Source organism: Uloborus diversus, chromosome 4, assembly GCF_026930045.1.
Source record: "Uloborus diversus isolate 005 chromosome 4, Udiv.v.3.1, whole genome shotgun sequence".
Taxonomy (NCBI): domain Eukaryota; kingdom Metazoa; phylum Arthropoda; class Arachnida; order Araneae; family Uloboridae; genus Uloborus; species Uloborus diversus.
This window is the reverse complement of record NC_072734.1, coordinates 15,689,298-15,705,976: the sequence shown is the minus strand read 5'-3', so window position 1 is coordinate 15,705,976 and position 16,679 is coordinate 15,689,298. Positions and strand designations below refer to the sequence as shown.

The window sequence follows — 16,679 nt, the reverse complement described above, 5'->3', positions numbered from 1 at the left end:
TATGATTATGCATTTATTTTTTGTTAATTTTATATTATGTTATAAACTGGCTCTAAATTAAGCTCTTCTCTGAGTGGTGGGAGCTAGTCAGGCTATTGTATAGCCTTTACTCCCATCTACTCAATCAGGGATTCTCAATTCGACAGAGAGAAATATATTTCTGTTTGTAATTTCTTTTTATTTTATATGTGAAATGCATATTTGTAAAAAAATATGTATATATATATATATATATATATTTCCCTGATTGAAATAAAATGAAAAAAAAATTAAGAAAAAAATATTGAAATATATCGTAAATTTTGTGATAGATCTTCAATACAGCCTTTCAGTGGTCGCCAAACTTTGTCGAAAAAAACGAAGAGAGCCATGTTAGGCCCTCTGGTGCCCTGCATTACGCGCAACCATGATTTTTGTACGTAATTTGTTTAAGAATATATATAAAGTATTCAATACCCTCATTAGTTGCATGGCTTACCCTCCGAGCTGCCAAAAAATGACAATTTTTGTATCGAAAAATGCTAAAAAGTGCAGTTTTCAAAAGGCTTTATCTCAGTGCACCGAGGGTCAGGGTAGAACTGTATGCCTGAATTTCAAACCAGAGAGCCTCAAACATGGCACTTTTTCGTTTTTTCGACAAAGTTTGGCGATCCCTGAAGGCTGTACTGAAGATCAACCACAAAATTTATGATATATTTCAATTTAGGTACTGAATGTCATATTGTAAACCCAAGATTTTTTTTAGCTGATGCTTAATATACAGAAATAATCGCATTTTGAAAAACGCTGATTTGGAAAAACCTCTACATCGGGCTCCACTTTAGGAATTTTTAAAGGTCCTCAAAAATTTTTTTGGAGGAAAAGAAAAAATATGTGTCTTCTAAAATATTTAAAGGAATCCACCATAAAAATTTGAGCAAAATCAAAAATGGTGTGTATCCGAACATCCCATTTCTTGTAAAAACCGGCTCTTAAGACTTAAGTCTGGCATCATAACTCCCAATAAGAAAAAAAAAAAGTGAAATAAAGAAGCAGAAGCAACAGCTTTAATAAATTTACTCGACACATATTTTTAACAGAGTAATGCACTTCATAACACGTTCTCGCCAAAATGCACCAACATATGCTGCTGCAAAGAATCCTTTCTGATAAAGCCCTTGTTGCACACCTCACACTTGAAAGGACGCTCGCCGGTATGTTTTCGAACATGGATGTAATGGAATTTCTTCTGAATGAAGCCTTTGCCACAAATTGTGCAGCGATAAGGGCGCTCACCCGTGTGGGTTAGAAAGTGTCGCCGTAAGTTTCCCTTTTGCTGTGAGGAATACGGGCAGAAAGTGCATGTGTAGAGGATTTTCGGCTTTGAATACATATCTATAAGTATAGAAAAAGAAAATTCATTGCATCTTTTCAATGTCATGAGTCATCCAAGAAACTGTCTGGAGGACATTCCACAAAATTTCTGCCATGTTGTTCCGGACGTGACACAGCTCATGCATTTCATTAAAAATTAATAATTTTAAATAGTAATGAGCAAATTTTTTTGCTTAAGATCTTTGATTTCTTCAGCAAAACCCTTCATTACCCTTTTAAGTTATGATTTTTAACTAAATATACAAGTTGTCGAGAGCAGAACAAAACATCTGCTTTTCCCTAGAATGGCCCTCCAGAATAAAAAAAGACATAAAATTATACAACATTTCGATGCATCTATCACACTACGGCAAGAAGGAAAGTGACGCATCTAAATTAAAAAAAAAAACAACAACATTGTAGAAGGTCAACATTTTATGCAATAGTAGCTTTAAGTGATTTAGTCTGAAATAGTAAAAAATTTATGATGTGCTGTTTACTGGTTAGTTTTTGTTCTTTACATATATACAGGGTACCGACTCCTTTTAATAAAATTGAAAAAAAAAAAAACGTTTATTACACACATAACAAGGAGAGAAATATAGGCCTGCGAATGCAGGGCCGGATTTAAGGGAGGGCAGGTGGGGTTACAGTCCCAGGGCCTCCACAACAAAGGGGCCCCCCACAATAAAATTTTTACAAAATATCCTAACTTTCACGGGTTGAAAATATCAGATATATACATATATATCAAAATATTCAGATATATATCGAAGTATTGGATATTTTCAAAAATATGATGATCTTTTCGAACCCATTAGGGGCCTCCACTCCTTCGTTGCCCCGTGGCCTCCACACTTCCAAATCCGGCCCTGTGCGAATGAAATACTTAGTTATCAAATTAAACAGAGGAGTAAAGGGACAATAACGTGTTGACACTTCTCTGAAAAAACGGGTTTCACTATGAAACCATACTGTATCCAGTGAAAACAAGTTTACAGTGTATGAAGCGTGCATCTTAGACACATACAAACCACATGGAATATTTTGTGGAGAGGACTGGAAATTGTTTTAGTACATACTTATCAAATAAGCATGATCAAAGGAATAAGAAACACTAAGATATATTTTTAGGAAAGAAATAATTTCATATACTCAAGTTTCATCACAATCAAACTTCATTTTAAAACTTATTAGGATAATTACTTCAACCACTTATTTAAGATAACTACTCTGCACTTAATAAGGCATTTTTAAGCTGTGTGTCTTAATAAGTTGCCAACAGTGTTCGTGTAGGGAATATGATTGCTATGCAATATCAAATACGCTTCTCGCTTCACATTATATTTCTGTTGTCAGGAGAGACAGTCAGCATCAAAACCATTTTTCCTCTCTCTGTTTGCAGGAGGGTGTGGGATTATAGCAATTTCACAGTATCATGAAACAAAAATAGGGAAAAAGCCTAAATATTTATTGGGGGGAAAAAATCAAATAATTTTAAGATTTTTGCCCATGATTAGACCACTGCTGTTTTTTGCCGGGGAGGGGGGATAGCCGCCATCCCCCAAAATATTTGTTTCTTTTTTTTAAATAATGCAAATGTAACAAAGGCGCCCAAATGCAAAATTGTAGGGGGGGGGGAGGGCTCAGATATTTTCTCCATGGTTTAGCAGGATATTTTTCCCATGGAAACCCATTTCAGGGCAGATTCGAGTCATTAAAATTTGACATGTTTAATAACTTATTCATTAATGGCTGGAGAAGGAATGTTTTTACATTTATGCAAAGAAAAAAGTACTAAAAGCAACTAAGTTCTAATTTCTAATGGGGGGTCTCGAGCTCTCACTTGCCCCCCTATATGGGTGCCCATGAAATGTAATGTAAAATTGGTTTCAGATCACCCTTTTTCTTTTAGTAAGCCCCTCTCCCCAAAGGTGAGATCCCACAAACATTTTTTTTTCTAATTACAGCAATAGCCTAGACTACACTGAAATTTAAATTTGATTTTTTAAAAAAACTTCTATATTTCATTATTTTTATTGCACTATTAAAATTGTATTCTTTTTTTCTCTCGTTCACAAGAGTCGTGCATTAAAAGATGGAATAAAATTAAGAATTATTTTACTATGTCAAATAGATAAAAAAAATCTTATACAACTGTCTCCTTTCTTTGTTTCCAGTATTATGCAAAATATACATTTGAGGCAGTGAGAAGCAAAGGGATGCAAGTGGACATCTTCAAGTTTTGAGTAAAACACGTTTGAAGATGAGGTCCTATGTAGGCTTTCATTGAAAAGTTTTTCTAAATCATGCTCTACAGCAGCACCTACCTGGGCTACTAGTAGTATCTCTTGCCCCAAGACAACAGATAGGTTCACCTACCATGTTTACTGGTTATCTCCTAATTTTTTAATTTTTGCACTTGGTACATCCCTTTGTTTCTTATTGACTCATTTGAGACCCAAAAAACAGGTTGTAACAAACATGGCAAGTGAGTTAAAAAACACTAGTGCTCTAAAGACCCCCCCCCCCCCATTAAAAGTTTTTTTTTTTTCAATCTAATAAATTTTGGACACATATGTAAAAGAAAAAAAATCAATTCACTAGAAATTATGATTCTGTCGTGAAAAATAATTGAATGGTGTGTTTATTTTTTGTACAATTTCAAAGGCTGCTTTAATTTTTATTTATCTTTATATAAGAGCTATTTTCCAGAACAATAAAACAAATAGATGAGTAAAATGTGTAGAACAAACATATTGAATGAATAAAGTTGAGGAATTAAAAAATATAAAACAAAGTTGCAGTTAGTATAGATGACAATGAATTACAATAATAATAAAAAGGGTAAGAGATGAAATAACAATATTGTAAAAATGAAAAACAATAACAACAATGTACAATGTATTCAATGTTTTTGTATAAAATAGGGAGTTTTGAGATCTTTTTCAAAAACCTGTACAGATTCAGAAGTTTTTAATCTAAAAATACTTTTTAAAGAACATATTTTCAATATTTACTAGCATGTAAAATTGAGTTCTAGTGTATAAAAAATCTTGAAACTAGAAATATAGTTTAAAATGCTCCTGTTATTGCAGAAAACCACAAAATGGAAATTAAATTTCAAATAAAAGTCACATCACTTAAAAGTAAAGAAATAACAGCTGTGGCAGCTTTACACCCTGCACGTTTTCCATCATCAAAGATTGCTTAAACGTTTTTCGATTTTAATTTCAAAAAATTTCTACAGATATCATCCGAACTTAAAGTACTAGCAATTTTAAAACTTCAGTTTTGGAAAATTTCTGGGGTAGAGGTCCCCATGAATACACTCCCTCCTTCCCCTAACTTTAAAGATGGCATAAATTTACGAAATACAGAATCCAATTTTGGAATTTTTTCTAGGAAGAGAACCCTAAAGATAACCTAATATAAAGTCTACAGCTTCCAAAGGTTTGTTGTTCCTGTACTTATAAGCTCCATTTGCCAGCACTGAAAAAATTCAAGTGAAATTGAGAGTGAATCAAAAATGTGTAATGCAAAAATTTAGTTTCAGTAAGTTTCCACTGTAGTGTGAGAATTTTTTTTATCAATAACAAAGAGAAAAAAAATATTCTACAAATGCTTCAACCAAAAAGCTTTGCATTTAAATAAAAAAGAGGCTTGGATTCAAAAACTTTGAAAATAAGAAAAAAAATAAAAAAGAGAATGATAATGTAACTTATGATACAACAAAAATATCTTACTTCAATTGTAATTAAGTACTAGCAAAAAAAAGTTACCCTTCTCATCACAATATATATATATATATATATATATATATATATATATATATATATATATATAGTAAAGTGTGTAGTTTCACATACACGGGTAGCACAGAAATAAGTGTATGTAACAACGAAGATAAACAACAATAACAACAACAAAAATGAACATGGAACGTTAAAAAATAAACTAGGAACATTGAAAACAAGAATTGATGAAATCATGGGTATTAAACTGCTGCTACGTTTACGAAGAGCTGGAGCAGCTGGCATATTAAATATTCTGCAAGGTTTCTGTGCGGGTCAGTATCATACATGCAGCAAAATTGATTAGAAGTAAAAGTATATGTATTTGAATTAACGAACTAATATGTGTAGCTACTTATAAGGCTTAATATAGAAGGCAGGAAAATTATCAAACGTTATATATGCTTATTTTTTGTATATATGCAATAATTTTTATAAATGTAAATAGTATGCTTACTAGCATACTATTTACATTTATAAAAATTATTGCATATATACAAAAAATAAGCATATATAACGTTTGATAATTTTCCTGCCTTCTATATTAAGCCTTATAAGTAGCTACACATATTAGTTCGTTAATTCAAATACATATACTTTTACTTCTAATCAATTTTGCTGCATGTATGATACTGACCCGCACAGAAACCTTGCAGAATATTTAATATGCCAGCTGCTCCAGCTCTTCGTAAACGTAGCAGCAGTTTAATACCCATGATTTCATCAATTCTTGTTTTCAATGTTCCTAGTTTATTTTTTAACGTTCCATGTTCATTTTTGTTGTTGTTATTGTTGTTTATCTTCGTTGTTACATACACTTATTTCTGTGCTACCCGTGTATGTGAAACTACACACTTTACTATATTTTCAATACATTTAACTACTTTAGCTGCAACATTGCGCTGTTTAAATGTAGAATATTTTACATCAATTTTGATCATTATATTATATATATATATATATATATATATAGAGAGAGAGAGAGATAGTAGGCTGGTGGTAATCAATTTATCCATTGCCAATGAAAGTGAATTGCCCAGTTGAAACTTCATTTCATTGAAACTAACAATTGTTTCTGGCGAACTATTCCAAATACATAACTGTAGTGTTTTCCCCCTTGTAATTTGAAGATAAATTTGGGATTAAGTACTAGCCGAGTTGAATTTTAAAGTACCTAGGTGATGACCACTTTGGTATTTGTAAAGCCTGTTTTAAATTTGAAAACAATTAAATTCTTCACACTATACGTTTTTGATCCAACACTTTATCCTAATACAATTGAATACACTAAACTTAATGGAGATCAGTTTAAGGAACAAGGATTAATCTACAAAACTGTTTCGACTTGATTCAGAGCTTAAAACTTTAAAACCATGAGATCGTATGTGGTACTTGAGGTTGTGCTGCTGAGTAAAAGCTTTCTGGCAAACTGAGCAAACGTAAGGTTTTTCTCCAGTGTGCTTGCGAAGGTGCTTTTTCATATTTGAAGTACCACTTGACTTGTAGTTGCAAATTGTACAAGTATGAATTTTCCTGGTAATTTCTATACCAGGAATGTACTCATGATGAGTCCCATACAAAGTACCTGAAAATAAATGTATTTAAATACACTGAATTTGAATACATAAGTATTAAAGAAAAAAATATGCATACAGTTCAAATTTGGATGAATTGGCATTGCCCACAGTGTACTTGTGTATTCATTGTCTTTTTGCTACAACATTCAAGCAACAAATAAATTAACAATTTCCAGCTTATAAAGATTTGGTAAATTGTGAAAACTACTAAACTCAGAGTAAGTTGTGACTAATTTAATCTAGCTTGAAAATAATTAATCTTTGATGTTAAAACTCTGCATTTTATCTTTTACATTTGAGGCAGTGAGAGGCAAAGGGATGTAAGTGGCAAAATTAAAAATTTGGAGCTAACCAGTACACATGGTAGGTGAACATCTCCTCTGTCTTGGGGCAAGAGATGGTACTAGTAGCCCTGGTAGTTGCTGCTATACAGCATGATTTAGAAAAAAATTTCAATCAAAGCCTACCTAGGACCGGAACTTTAAAGGCATTTTACTCAAAACTTAAAAATGTTTACTTCTCACTGCCTCATTTGAACATGAGGTTTGCATTTATTTTGGAACAAATATACTGTCGTCTGTAAGCAAGTTTCCCCCCCCCCCCCCTTTTGTTCAGAAGTGCATTTGATGAATCGTGCAGTAGCCTGTACTTAATTTAACTACAGATAATGAAAGAACACAATAGTGATGACCAGCAACAGACTCTGGGTTCAGCTAGGCTGGGTCTAGTCAATTTATAAAATTCAAATGAAGATCTATAATCCTCTTAAACCTATTCACCCCCACTGAAAGTAATAGCTGGCTCAGGTGTGTCAATCATATTAGTGTATCAAAATCATTCAATAGCCAATAGAAATCTCTCCAATCTATTTGACAAATTATTGTTTTTTTTTTAATTCCCTCTTTCATTTGTTATCAATTTTGAAATTAAAAAAACATCCTTTTATCTTATCTTTTTCTCATTAATTCAACCCTCAGGCTAATTCTGAAATTGGGAAAAAATATTTCAGCAAATCATTGGCAATTTTTTGGCAGAAGTTGTGGTTGCTTAGGGGGAAGTAGTTTAAAGTGAAAACATGAATATCAATGGTGATTGATTGTTTATTTTGCCTGTTTGCAGTGCATGCTGCTTGCTGTTTCTCTATTTTTATTATTAGTATTATCTTAACTTTACTGTAACAAGTTTTAAATTGAAATGATTTTGCCACACGTAATTAGGTTGACTAAATTTTTTTACTATTCTTTGCATTTTAAAATTTCAGTGCATAGCACATTATTAAAATACTGAACACTAAATTTCCACAAAAACTGCAAGAACTGACTGAAAAGCAATAAAAAGAACAAATATCATTTCATATTCTTTTCATAATACCACATATTATTCTAAACAGAAGTCAAGAAATTCCTCATAAAAGTAGTCAACTTTAGTTGAAAATGTAATGAGATGGACAGCATAGATTGAGATTAATTTTTCACAGATTATCAAACACTAAATTAATGACAGGCTGAAAAAACAGCTTTCAAACAAAAGAATATTACTTAAAACTTCATTATAGTAATTTAATTTCAAGCTCCATGACATGTTTACTTTCACATGGAAAATATTTAGTTGTAATGAAAGGAAAGCATGACTTAATTTTACAATTGTAAACTACTATTAAACACAACAAACCTTTTTTTAGTTACATATTTAATAAGAAAAAATAAACCAACTACAATGTCCATGAATTTTTTTACAATGATTTGTGAATGAATGAATCCTGGTTAGAAAGTCATTTTTACTAATAATAAAACTGAAAGTCTCTCTGTCCGAATCTCTGTCTGTCAGGATCTCTCTCTTCCGGATCTCTGTCTGTCAGGATCTCTGTGACGCGCATTGTGCCTAGACCATTCGGCAGATTTTCATGAAATTTGGCACAAAGTTAGTTTGTAGCATGGGGGTGTGCACCTTAAAGCAATGTTTTTCGAAAATGCGGTGTGGCTCTTTTTCTATTCCAATTTTAAGAACAGAACTATCATAAGATGGACGAGTAAATTACGAAATTATCATAACGTGGAACCGTAACGTGGGAACAAGCCAATTGGTGAGATACGAAATTATCATAACGTGGAACCGTAACATGGGTACAAGCCAATTGGCGAGAAAATTCACCATACATTATTTGTAAATATACAGGCGAACCAAAAGACCTTTTAATTTTTCTATTACAGGCAGAGCCGTGCGGGTACCACTACGTAAAAAATAAGAACAAAGGAATCATATTCATGTAACAGAACTGAATAGAATACATAATGCACTTCTTTAACACTTAGATACATTTTCAATGTTTTGTATTCTGTGGTTTTACATGTTAATGTAACTCACACAATGACTATATATATTCATTCCTATTATATTCTGATTAATAAGTAATAATATGCCAGACAAATTTAATTCGTGCTGCATTCAAATGTTTGCTATTTGTCTTAAAGAAACATAATATACAAAGTTAAAAAGAATGACATGGTGTTACAATATAGTGATTGCAATACCAGTATACCGAATACCGGTATTTCGTGCAATTTCAAAATACAGGTATTTGCTGAGGCAAAATACCGGTATTTTCGGTATTAGCTGAAAATAATAAATAGTTTCAATCAAAGAATTTTTAAATTAACTCATTAAATATCTACTTATATTTTAAACGTACATTTCGTTTTCCATGATACAGAACGAAAATCAATCTGCTGATGTAAAAATTTGGCTTTAAAAGCATGAACTAATAGACTATTATTAAACAAAAGTAGCGGAAAGATTGTAAAATGATATTTTCATTACAAGATGGTGAGATAAATCGCATTTTTGTGCATTTTCGTGCACCATATTTTTGTTTTTTTTTCCATTTCCCTGATTGCTCACTTTCCCTTTTGTGAAAAATAATTTCGAGTGTTATTTGGAATGTATTTGTTCTGTGAAAAAATTATTTCAACCATCAATAGCAGGTATACTTTATGATATTTTCTTTAAATATTTGTCTCAACTGTACTGAATTTTGGAAAAAGAACTTTTTCTTGTTAGTAAAACAAATGGTAATTTGTTATCACCGGTATTGGTTTGTGGTCATGCCTCGCTTTATACTAGGCAAGATAATATTTTGAAATTATATATTGCCTTGAAAATTAGCATAGAGGTTAAGCATAATCATTTGAAAAATATTTTCAGATATTTACATAATGCTAAGTTTTGAAAAGAACTTGAAAACGAATAAGAGAAACTAACAAGATTAGTCAAGGTTATAGTATAAATTTCAAACCAAAGGGCGAATAATAGAAATCAAACACAAACCTCTCCTACTCAACAGAAAATGATATTGGAAAAGTATCGTCTCTCGAAAGAAATTACAAATAGCTTTATATATATAAATCTTTAAGAAAATTATAATAATGATACACACAACACAAAAGGATTTTTCCCAAAATAACATGCAAGAGACCAAATTATTTAAAGATGAAGGACTTCTAGACAATTAGAGGAGGTGTATTGTGCATTGTTAACAGTACCACCGACCTGCGTGAATTCAGAACGAATATTTTCAACCGTTGAAAAGTTGAGCAATAAATGAGTTGCTTAGAGACAATTCAGTTGATGCATTACATTTTTTACTATTATTGATTTTTTATTATGATATTTGTCCCTTATATTTGTTCCCAATACGTTTTCATAAATAATAAAATTTTTGTACAAAATTATGAAAGTTGGCAACGAAACAATATGTTTTCAAGCATTTTTTGGGAAATTTCAAATACCTTTATTTATACCGGTATTCTGGAATCAGGTTTTAAAAATACCGAATACCAGTATAGAATTTTTGGTCTGCTATTGCAATCCCTAGTTACATACAATAATGAGTTATAAATGAATTTGAAGGGCCATCTTTCAAGTACAATACAACATCGATTAACCAAAGTGTGTTATCAACGTCCAGGTTTAAACCCCAACATAGGAATGGGAATGAACACACCACATCTCTTATGCTATAAATACAAATACAAAAGTGACGACCAGCAACAAGCTCTGGGCCCTGCTAGACTGGTCCTAGTCAATTTACAATCTCCAGTGAAGATCAATGGCCCCCTTAAAACTATCTACTCCCTTGCTCATTACCACCTCTTCCGGGAAGCTGTTCCAAGGTTCCACTACCCTGCTAAAATAATAATTTTTCCTAATATCCATGTTAGCCTGAGATTTAAATAGCTTAAAACAATGACCCCTTGTCCTGTTTTCAGTCCTAAACTTCAGCCCCGTAACATCTTTCATTTTAAGAAATTTAAACAACTGAATCATGTCCCCTCGGTCTCTTCTTTGCTCAAGACTGTACATTTTTAGCCTTCTAAGCCTGGAATCATAATCTAAGTGGGAAAGTCCATTTATTAGCCTTGTAGACCCCTTTGAACCCTTTCCAATACATTAATATCATATATAAGATAATCTTGATTCTTTGCTAAAAGGTAGAGGGTTGGATAAAGGTAGGGAGATAAAGGATGAACCCACCACTATTCCTGCACTGTAGGGTATTCCACAGAATGCTTTCAGCCCAAAATTTTCAGATCACAAACAGCCTTGTAAATGTTTAAAAATCCTACTCATGAAAAAAAAATTAAAATAATTAAAATAGATAGTTTTAAGAGGGCCATTGATCTTCACTGGGGATTGTAAATTGACTAGGACCAGTCTAGCTGGGCCCAAAGTCTGTTGCTGGTGGTCACTTTTGTATTTGTATTTGTAAATGAAGTCACATGAGTTTTAGAAATGATCATGAGCTTTTATGTGCCTTCTAAGGTTCTTTCTGTTACAAAAGCTTTTATGACAAACACAGCACTTGAAAAGAGTCATTAGATTGTGGTTTTGCCAGGGTCGCTTGAAAGAAATCTTTTTATTCAAACCCTTTCGATGTACATTGCGAAGGAAAGGACGTTCTCCAGTGTGAGCACGCTTGTGTGTCCATAAATGTATCCACATGCGATATTTCTTTTGGGTAAAGTAGTTACAATCAGGACAATACTGAAGACGAAAAGGGGACTCGTCTTCTCCTACATGAAGAAATAAATATTAAAAAAAACAGAAGTAAACACAAATACACAACAGTAAATATAAAACTACATTCAAACATTTAGATAATAAAGTAATCCTTCATTTGTTTACTGAAAATTGAAAAAAAACTGAATTATTTTTGTTATGTATATGAGGTTCGTTAGAAAACTTTCCGACCTCATAGTTTTGGAAAAACCTGATGGATATGAATCCAAGGCTCTTCCGTGAGCTGTCCTTGAATTTTTATGCATATGGGTGAACGCTGTCTATAGCATGAGTAGCTGGTAAACAGCACTATTTGACGGGCGTAGAGTATGGTGCACTAGTCGATTTTTCATTTGTTTGTATTTTTGCTTTCCAAACAGTGAAGGAACACCTGAAGCAACACCACTGCATCAAATTTTCGGAAGAAACTGGGAGACAGCTTTGTGGAAATCATTTGGAAGATGTAGACACCTTTTGATAATGATTTTCCAGCGCATTTGTCGCTCTAGATTCAGACGTTTTAGGCTAAACACGAGACTGCTGCAGTTCAACAGGATTCTTACTCTCTTGATATGGCCCCCTGTGACTTCTAGCTGTTCCAAAAACTCAAGAGGCGATTGAAAGGAAATTTCTGTCAAGAGAGAACATATGGCTACAACCACAACTAAACTCTGTTCAAAAACAGGCATTCTTGGAATGCTTCCAAGAATGGTAGCACGGCTGGGAGAAGTGCATTGAGTCCCAAGGAGACTATTTTGAGAGAGAATTGGTTTCTAACCCTCAAGGTTTGCCTGTTTCCTCAAGCCAATTTCACGGCCTGTGAGTCATTCACTACCAGATAATGTGCGGGAAATCAAATACAGATACAAATTTGATAACCAGCTACAGGTTCTGGGCCCAGTTAGGCTGGGAAATTGGTAAATGAAGGGCTGGTAAAGGTATTACTTTGTCTTCAAGCAATGGTATAAATAAGAAAAGTACCCAAACTTACCGTACACACATAAAAGTTTTCATGCAATACAAAACCAGGTTTAAAAAATAATTAAGTACCAAGAAAATAAATGCATGTGATATTAAACACAATACACATTGTTCTCTTGTTACATTTGCTTTGATATGTGATTAAACAATTAACAGTTAAAAACATGATATTAAATTTACAACTATAGCAATAAAACTGCAAACACATATTTCAAAGTTACAAGAAACCTAGTGTTCAATGCAAAAAAAAAAAGCAAGATATTAGGCTTTAGTTAGATGTCTTTTCATCCACCAGCTCTTTTTTTTTCATTGAAAAATAGATCTTTGTAACTGTTTAAATTTTTAATGCTATTTTTTTGAAACTTTCATTGTGATACCAAGTTTTCAATTTATCATTCTAAGGTCAACATTTTATGATTTATAATCTGTTATATGTCTATATATTTTGATCATTTAAAAAAAAAAGACAACAATTGGATAATGTACAGAGTTTAAATACAAATACAAAAGTGACGACCAGCAACAGGCTCTAGGCCCAGCTAGACTGGTCCTAGTCGATTTACAATCCCCAGTGAAGATCAATGGCCTTCTTAAAACTATCTACTCCCTTGCTCATTACCACCTCCTCCGGTAAGCTGTTCCAAGGTTCCACTACCCTGCTAAAATAATAATTTTTCCTAATATCCATGTTAGCCTGAGATTTAAATAGCTTAAAACAATGACCCCTTGTCCTGTTTTCAGTCCTAAACTTCAGCCCCGTAACATCTTTCATTTTAAGAAATTTAAACAACTGAATCATGTCCCCTCGGTCTCTTCTTTGCTCAAGACTGTACATTTTAAGCCTTCTAAGCCTGGAATCATAATCTAAGTGGGAAAGTCCATTTATTAGCCTTGTAGCCCACCTTTGAACCCTTTCCAATACATTAATACCTTTCTTAAGATAAGGAGACCAAAACTGAACAGAATACTCCAAATGGGGTCTTACCAAACTTCTATGTAAGGGCAGAAGAACTTCTAAATCATCACTTCTATTTTATCATCATTACATTTGACATTTTATGACAAACAAAAAGAAAAAAAACAATGATGATACACATGGGTTGAAATTTCTTAATATGACCATGGTTGAGACAAAATCATGACAAATATTTTCTTAGTGAGTTCAGTTTGTTGTATTTAATTAAATCGAAAATCTCATGTATAATCCACGCAGTAAAACTGAACATACGGCTAACACAAACAATCATTTTTGACCTCTTCAGTGACATTTTTCACTACTAAATGCTATTTTTTTTTTCATAAAAACTATTCAACCATTTTGTGTGTTTGAAGAAAAGCCAATCATGTACAAACTCACATATGTTGAATACTTTTGTGCACAGAACAAAACCTTAACAGTTCTCAACTGGTCATTTCTTGGATAAAAAACTATTAGTCATTGTAGATTATCGTCTGTCTCTGCTTTGTTGGTAATCATTCTTATTTTCAAAATTTTAAGACTTAAGTTAAATTTTCTAAATATACTAGTACATTCAGACTGTGTTCATTAGCAAGATATTATATAGTAATTCTTTTTTAAATGTAGAATATATGCATTTTTTTCACTATTGTTATTACAAATAACGTTTAACACAAAAAAAAAAATGTGAACTTTTGACATTTCATATTAACAGAGTTCAACTGTATTTGGATTGAAGCTTATGCAGTAATATCTGAAATTATCTCTCCATAGTGGCTTAAAATGTACATATTCAGATGGTACTTTGAGTCAAAATGCTTTAAACTCGCACTGAAATGAAATGGTTGTTCTCGAGTGAGGATATCCCATGTGTCTCCATAAATTCCCACTGTGTGGGGTAGCATAGTCAATCAGGACATACCTAAATAGTAAAGGAAGGAAATATATTTGACTAGCAGACTAGCTGTACCCGCACGGCAATGCCTGTGGTAAGAATTTAAAGGAAGTCTGTTGAATAAAAGTAATCCAGGCCCCCCCCCCCTCTTCTGATATGAAATGATCATTTTCCTTCAACTAAAATGCACACATACCTTTTCAAAAACCTATTCAAGTCTCTTTGCAATTAAAAATATTTGCCAAAACACATAAAAAGGTTAACAGTATAGCTTTAAAACTCAAAATAATCCTTCAACTGTACAGTTCATCCCTTAGCGCGCCAAGCAACCACGCTACCGTAACCTTGCTCTTTAGCAAGTGAAATGTTTTTTTCTACAATTTAAAATGTTTCTCCAAACAAACAATACTATAATGAAGATGTTATAATGAACAATCACAATTGAATAATACAAAAAATCAAATTATTTACCTAGATAAATAACTATCTTCAACTATAAGGACAAAAACAAACATTGAACAAATGGAATTCCTCAATAAATGGACTATTCAACACAAAAAAAGTTTTCAATTCGAACAAACAAACTCTCCAGCTTTATATTATTAGTATAGATTCTAAATAGTAAAAAATAAAAATACTTTTATGAAAAGTTAACATTAAAGTTTTAGGAAAAAGTAGGACAAAATGAATAAAGATTTTTCTTTTTTATTTGATTAATAAAAAGAGGAAAAAACTTTTACAGTATACTGTGCATGGAAAAAAGTTGATACAATAAAAATATTGTTTAGCAAGATATTAAGAATGACAAAAAGACACAGAAAAATATGCACGTAACATGGAAAATAATTAAGACTGCTGCTCTTGGATGTACTTTGATTCATTTTCAATATTTTTTACTTTGCAGTAAGTATATGAATGTCATAGACATTAATCATTTCCACTAAATTTTAAGGAAATACATGAAAAATAACAGATGTATCAAGCTATTTTTGAATCTTAACTATTTTTTTTTTACAGAAGAAAATCAACAATTTTAAAATGAAGCACTTGAGCTTTACAAATGACTTTTCAGGTGCTTTCTAACATCCTTTCTTCGAGTAAACTTTTCGTCACACTCGTGGCACGTGAAAGGATCCAGATAGTGTTTTTGCATGTGCCTCTTTTGATGAATCTTCTGAATAAACCTCCTTGGACACAAACTGCAATTGAAAGGACGCTCCTCAGTGGACGTTCCATGTGCCAGCATCTGCCTGTGTCGCTGATACCTATGGGACCGCAACTGTCATTTCTTTGTGGTAAAATAGTCACAATCAGCACACTGATGAACAGTAGATGGAAGGAGCTTGCCTGCTCCTATATGGCGAAATGTTTATTTAATAAACAAAAGTAAACATAAAAAGACAAAAATAAATGAACAACACAAGGGAAAAAAAGCAAAATGTCATTTCCTTTTCGTTTGAATTGAGTTTAATGCTCCAGGAGGGATAATGGGGGTCATGCCCCCCCCCCCCCCCGTGAACATGTCGACACTATTATACATCCACATTGTGTTCAAACAATTTACGAATAAAATGTAAACAATTGCATTCATGACATTTAATTATTCATTAAACATGAAATAATTCAAATAACATTTTTAAATTAATCAACAGATAACACTATTTAACTCATTAAAAAAAGTTAACTCAGAAAGAAATGTTAAAAGTAAACATTCCAAATACAACTTCTTTTCATTGCTTATCAAATTAATTATAGTTACTTTTTTGCCCTATTAGGCATATTATTCTTGGGCGAAATGGTGCTTTCTATGAACTCCCAAGCAGTTTCAGAAATTTTTTGATTAAAAACTGTAGGTTTGTTCATGGGGGGGGGGGGGGGTCATGAACTTTCCTAAAATGGTACCTAGTTTGTATCCGCCCCTGGTAACACAGAGTATAATGCTCGCAACACAGAATATTTGTAGAGTAGAACATACAGAATGAAGCCGAAGAGGGCACAATCTCCTCCTTCCCTTTCTGTTCAACATTATCCTATTTATGATTGAACGTTTGATATACATTAGTTAT

General features: G+C 32.5%; 1 protein-coding gene across 1 annotated transcript; it reads right to left on the bottom strand.

Annotated features, from left to right (window-relative positions):
• Window positions 1-6,469: 6,469 nt before the first annotated feature.
• LOC129219877 (myoneurin-like) lies at window positions 6,470-12,045 on the bottom strand. Its single transcript, XM_054854187.1, has 3 exons — window positions 11,991-12,045; window positions 11,647-11,793; window positions 6,470-6,732 (listed from the first exon to the last, which is right to left on the bottom strand). The coding sequence occupies exons 1-3, from the start codon at window positions 12,043-12,045 to the stop codon at window positions 6,470-6,472; spliced, it is 465 nt and encodes a 154-aa protein (XP_054710162.1).
• Between the last annotated feature and the right edge of the window lie 4,634 nt (window positions 12,046-16,679).

Excerpts from the sequence above, each read along its gene's own strand:
- LOC129219877 (XM_054854187.1), bottom strand. The coding sequence starts at position 12,045 with ATGCATAAAAATTCAAGGACAGCTCACGGAAGAGCCTTGGATTCATAT. Across the intron at positions 11,794-11,990 it reads CTTGGATTCATATCCATCAG|GAGAAGACGAGTCCCCTTTT; the intron begins GTTTTTCCAAAA and ends TTCTTCATGTAG. Across the intron at positions 6,733-11,646 it reads TCGCAATGTACATCGAAAGG|GTACTTTGTATGGGACTCAT; the intron begins GTTTGAATAAAA and ends ATTTATTTTCAG.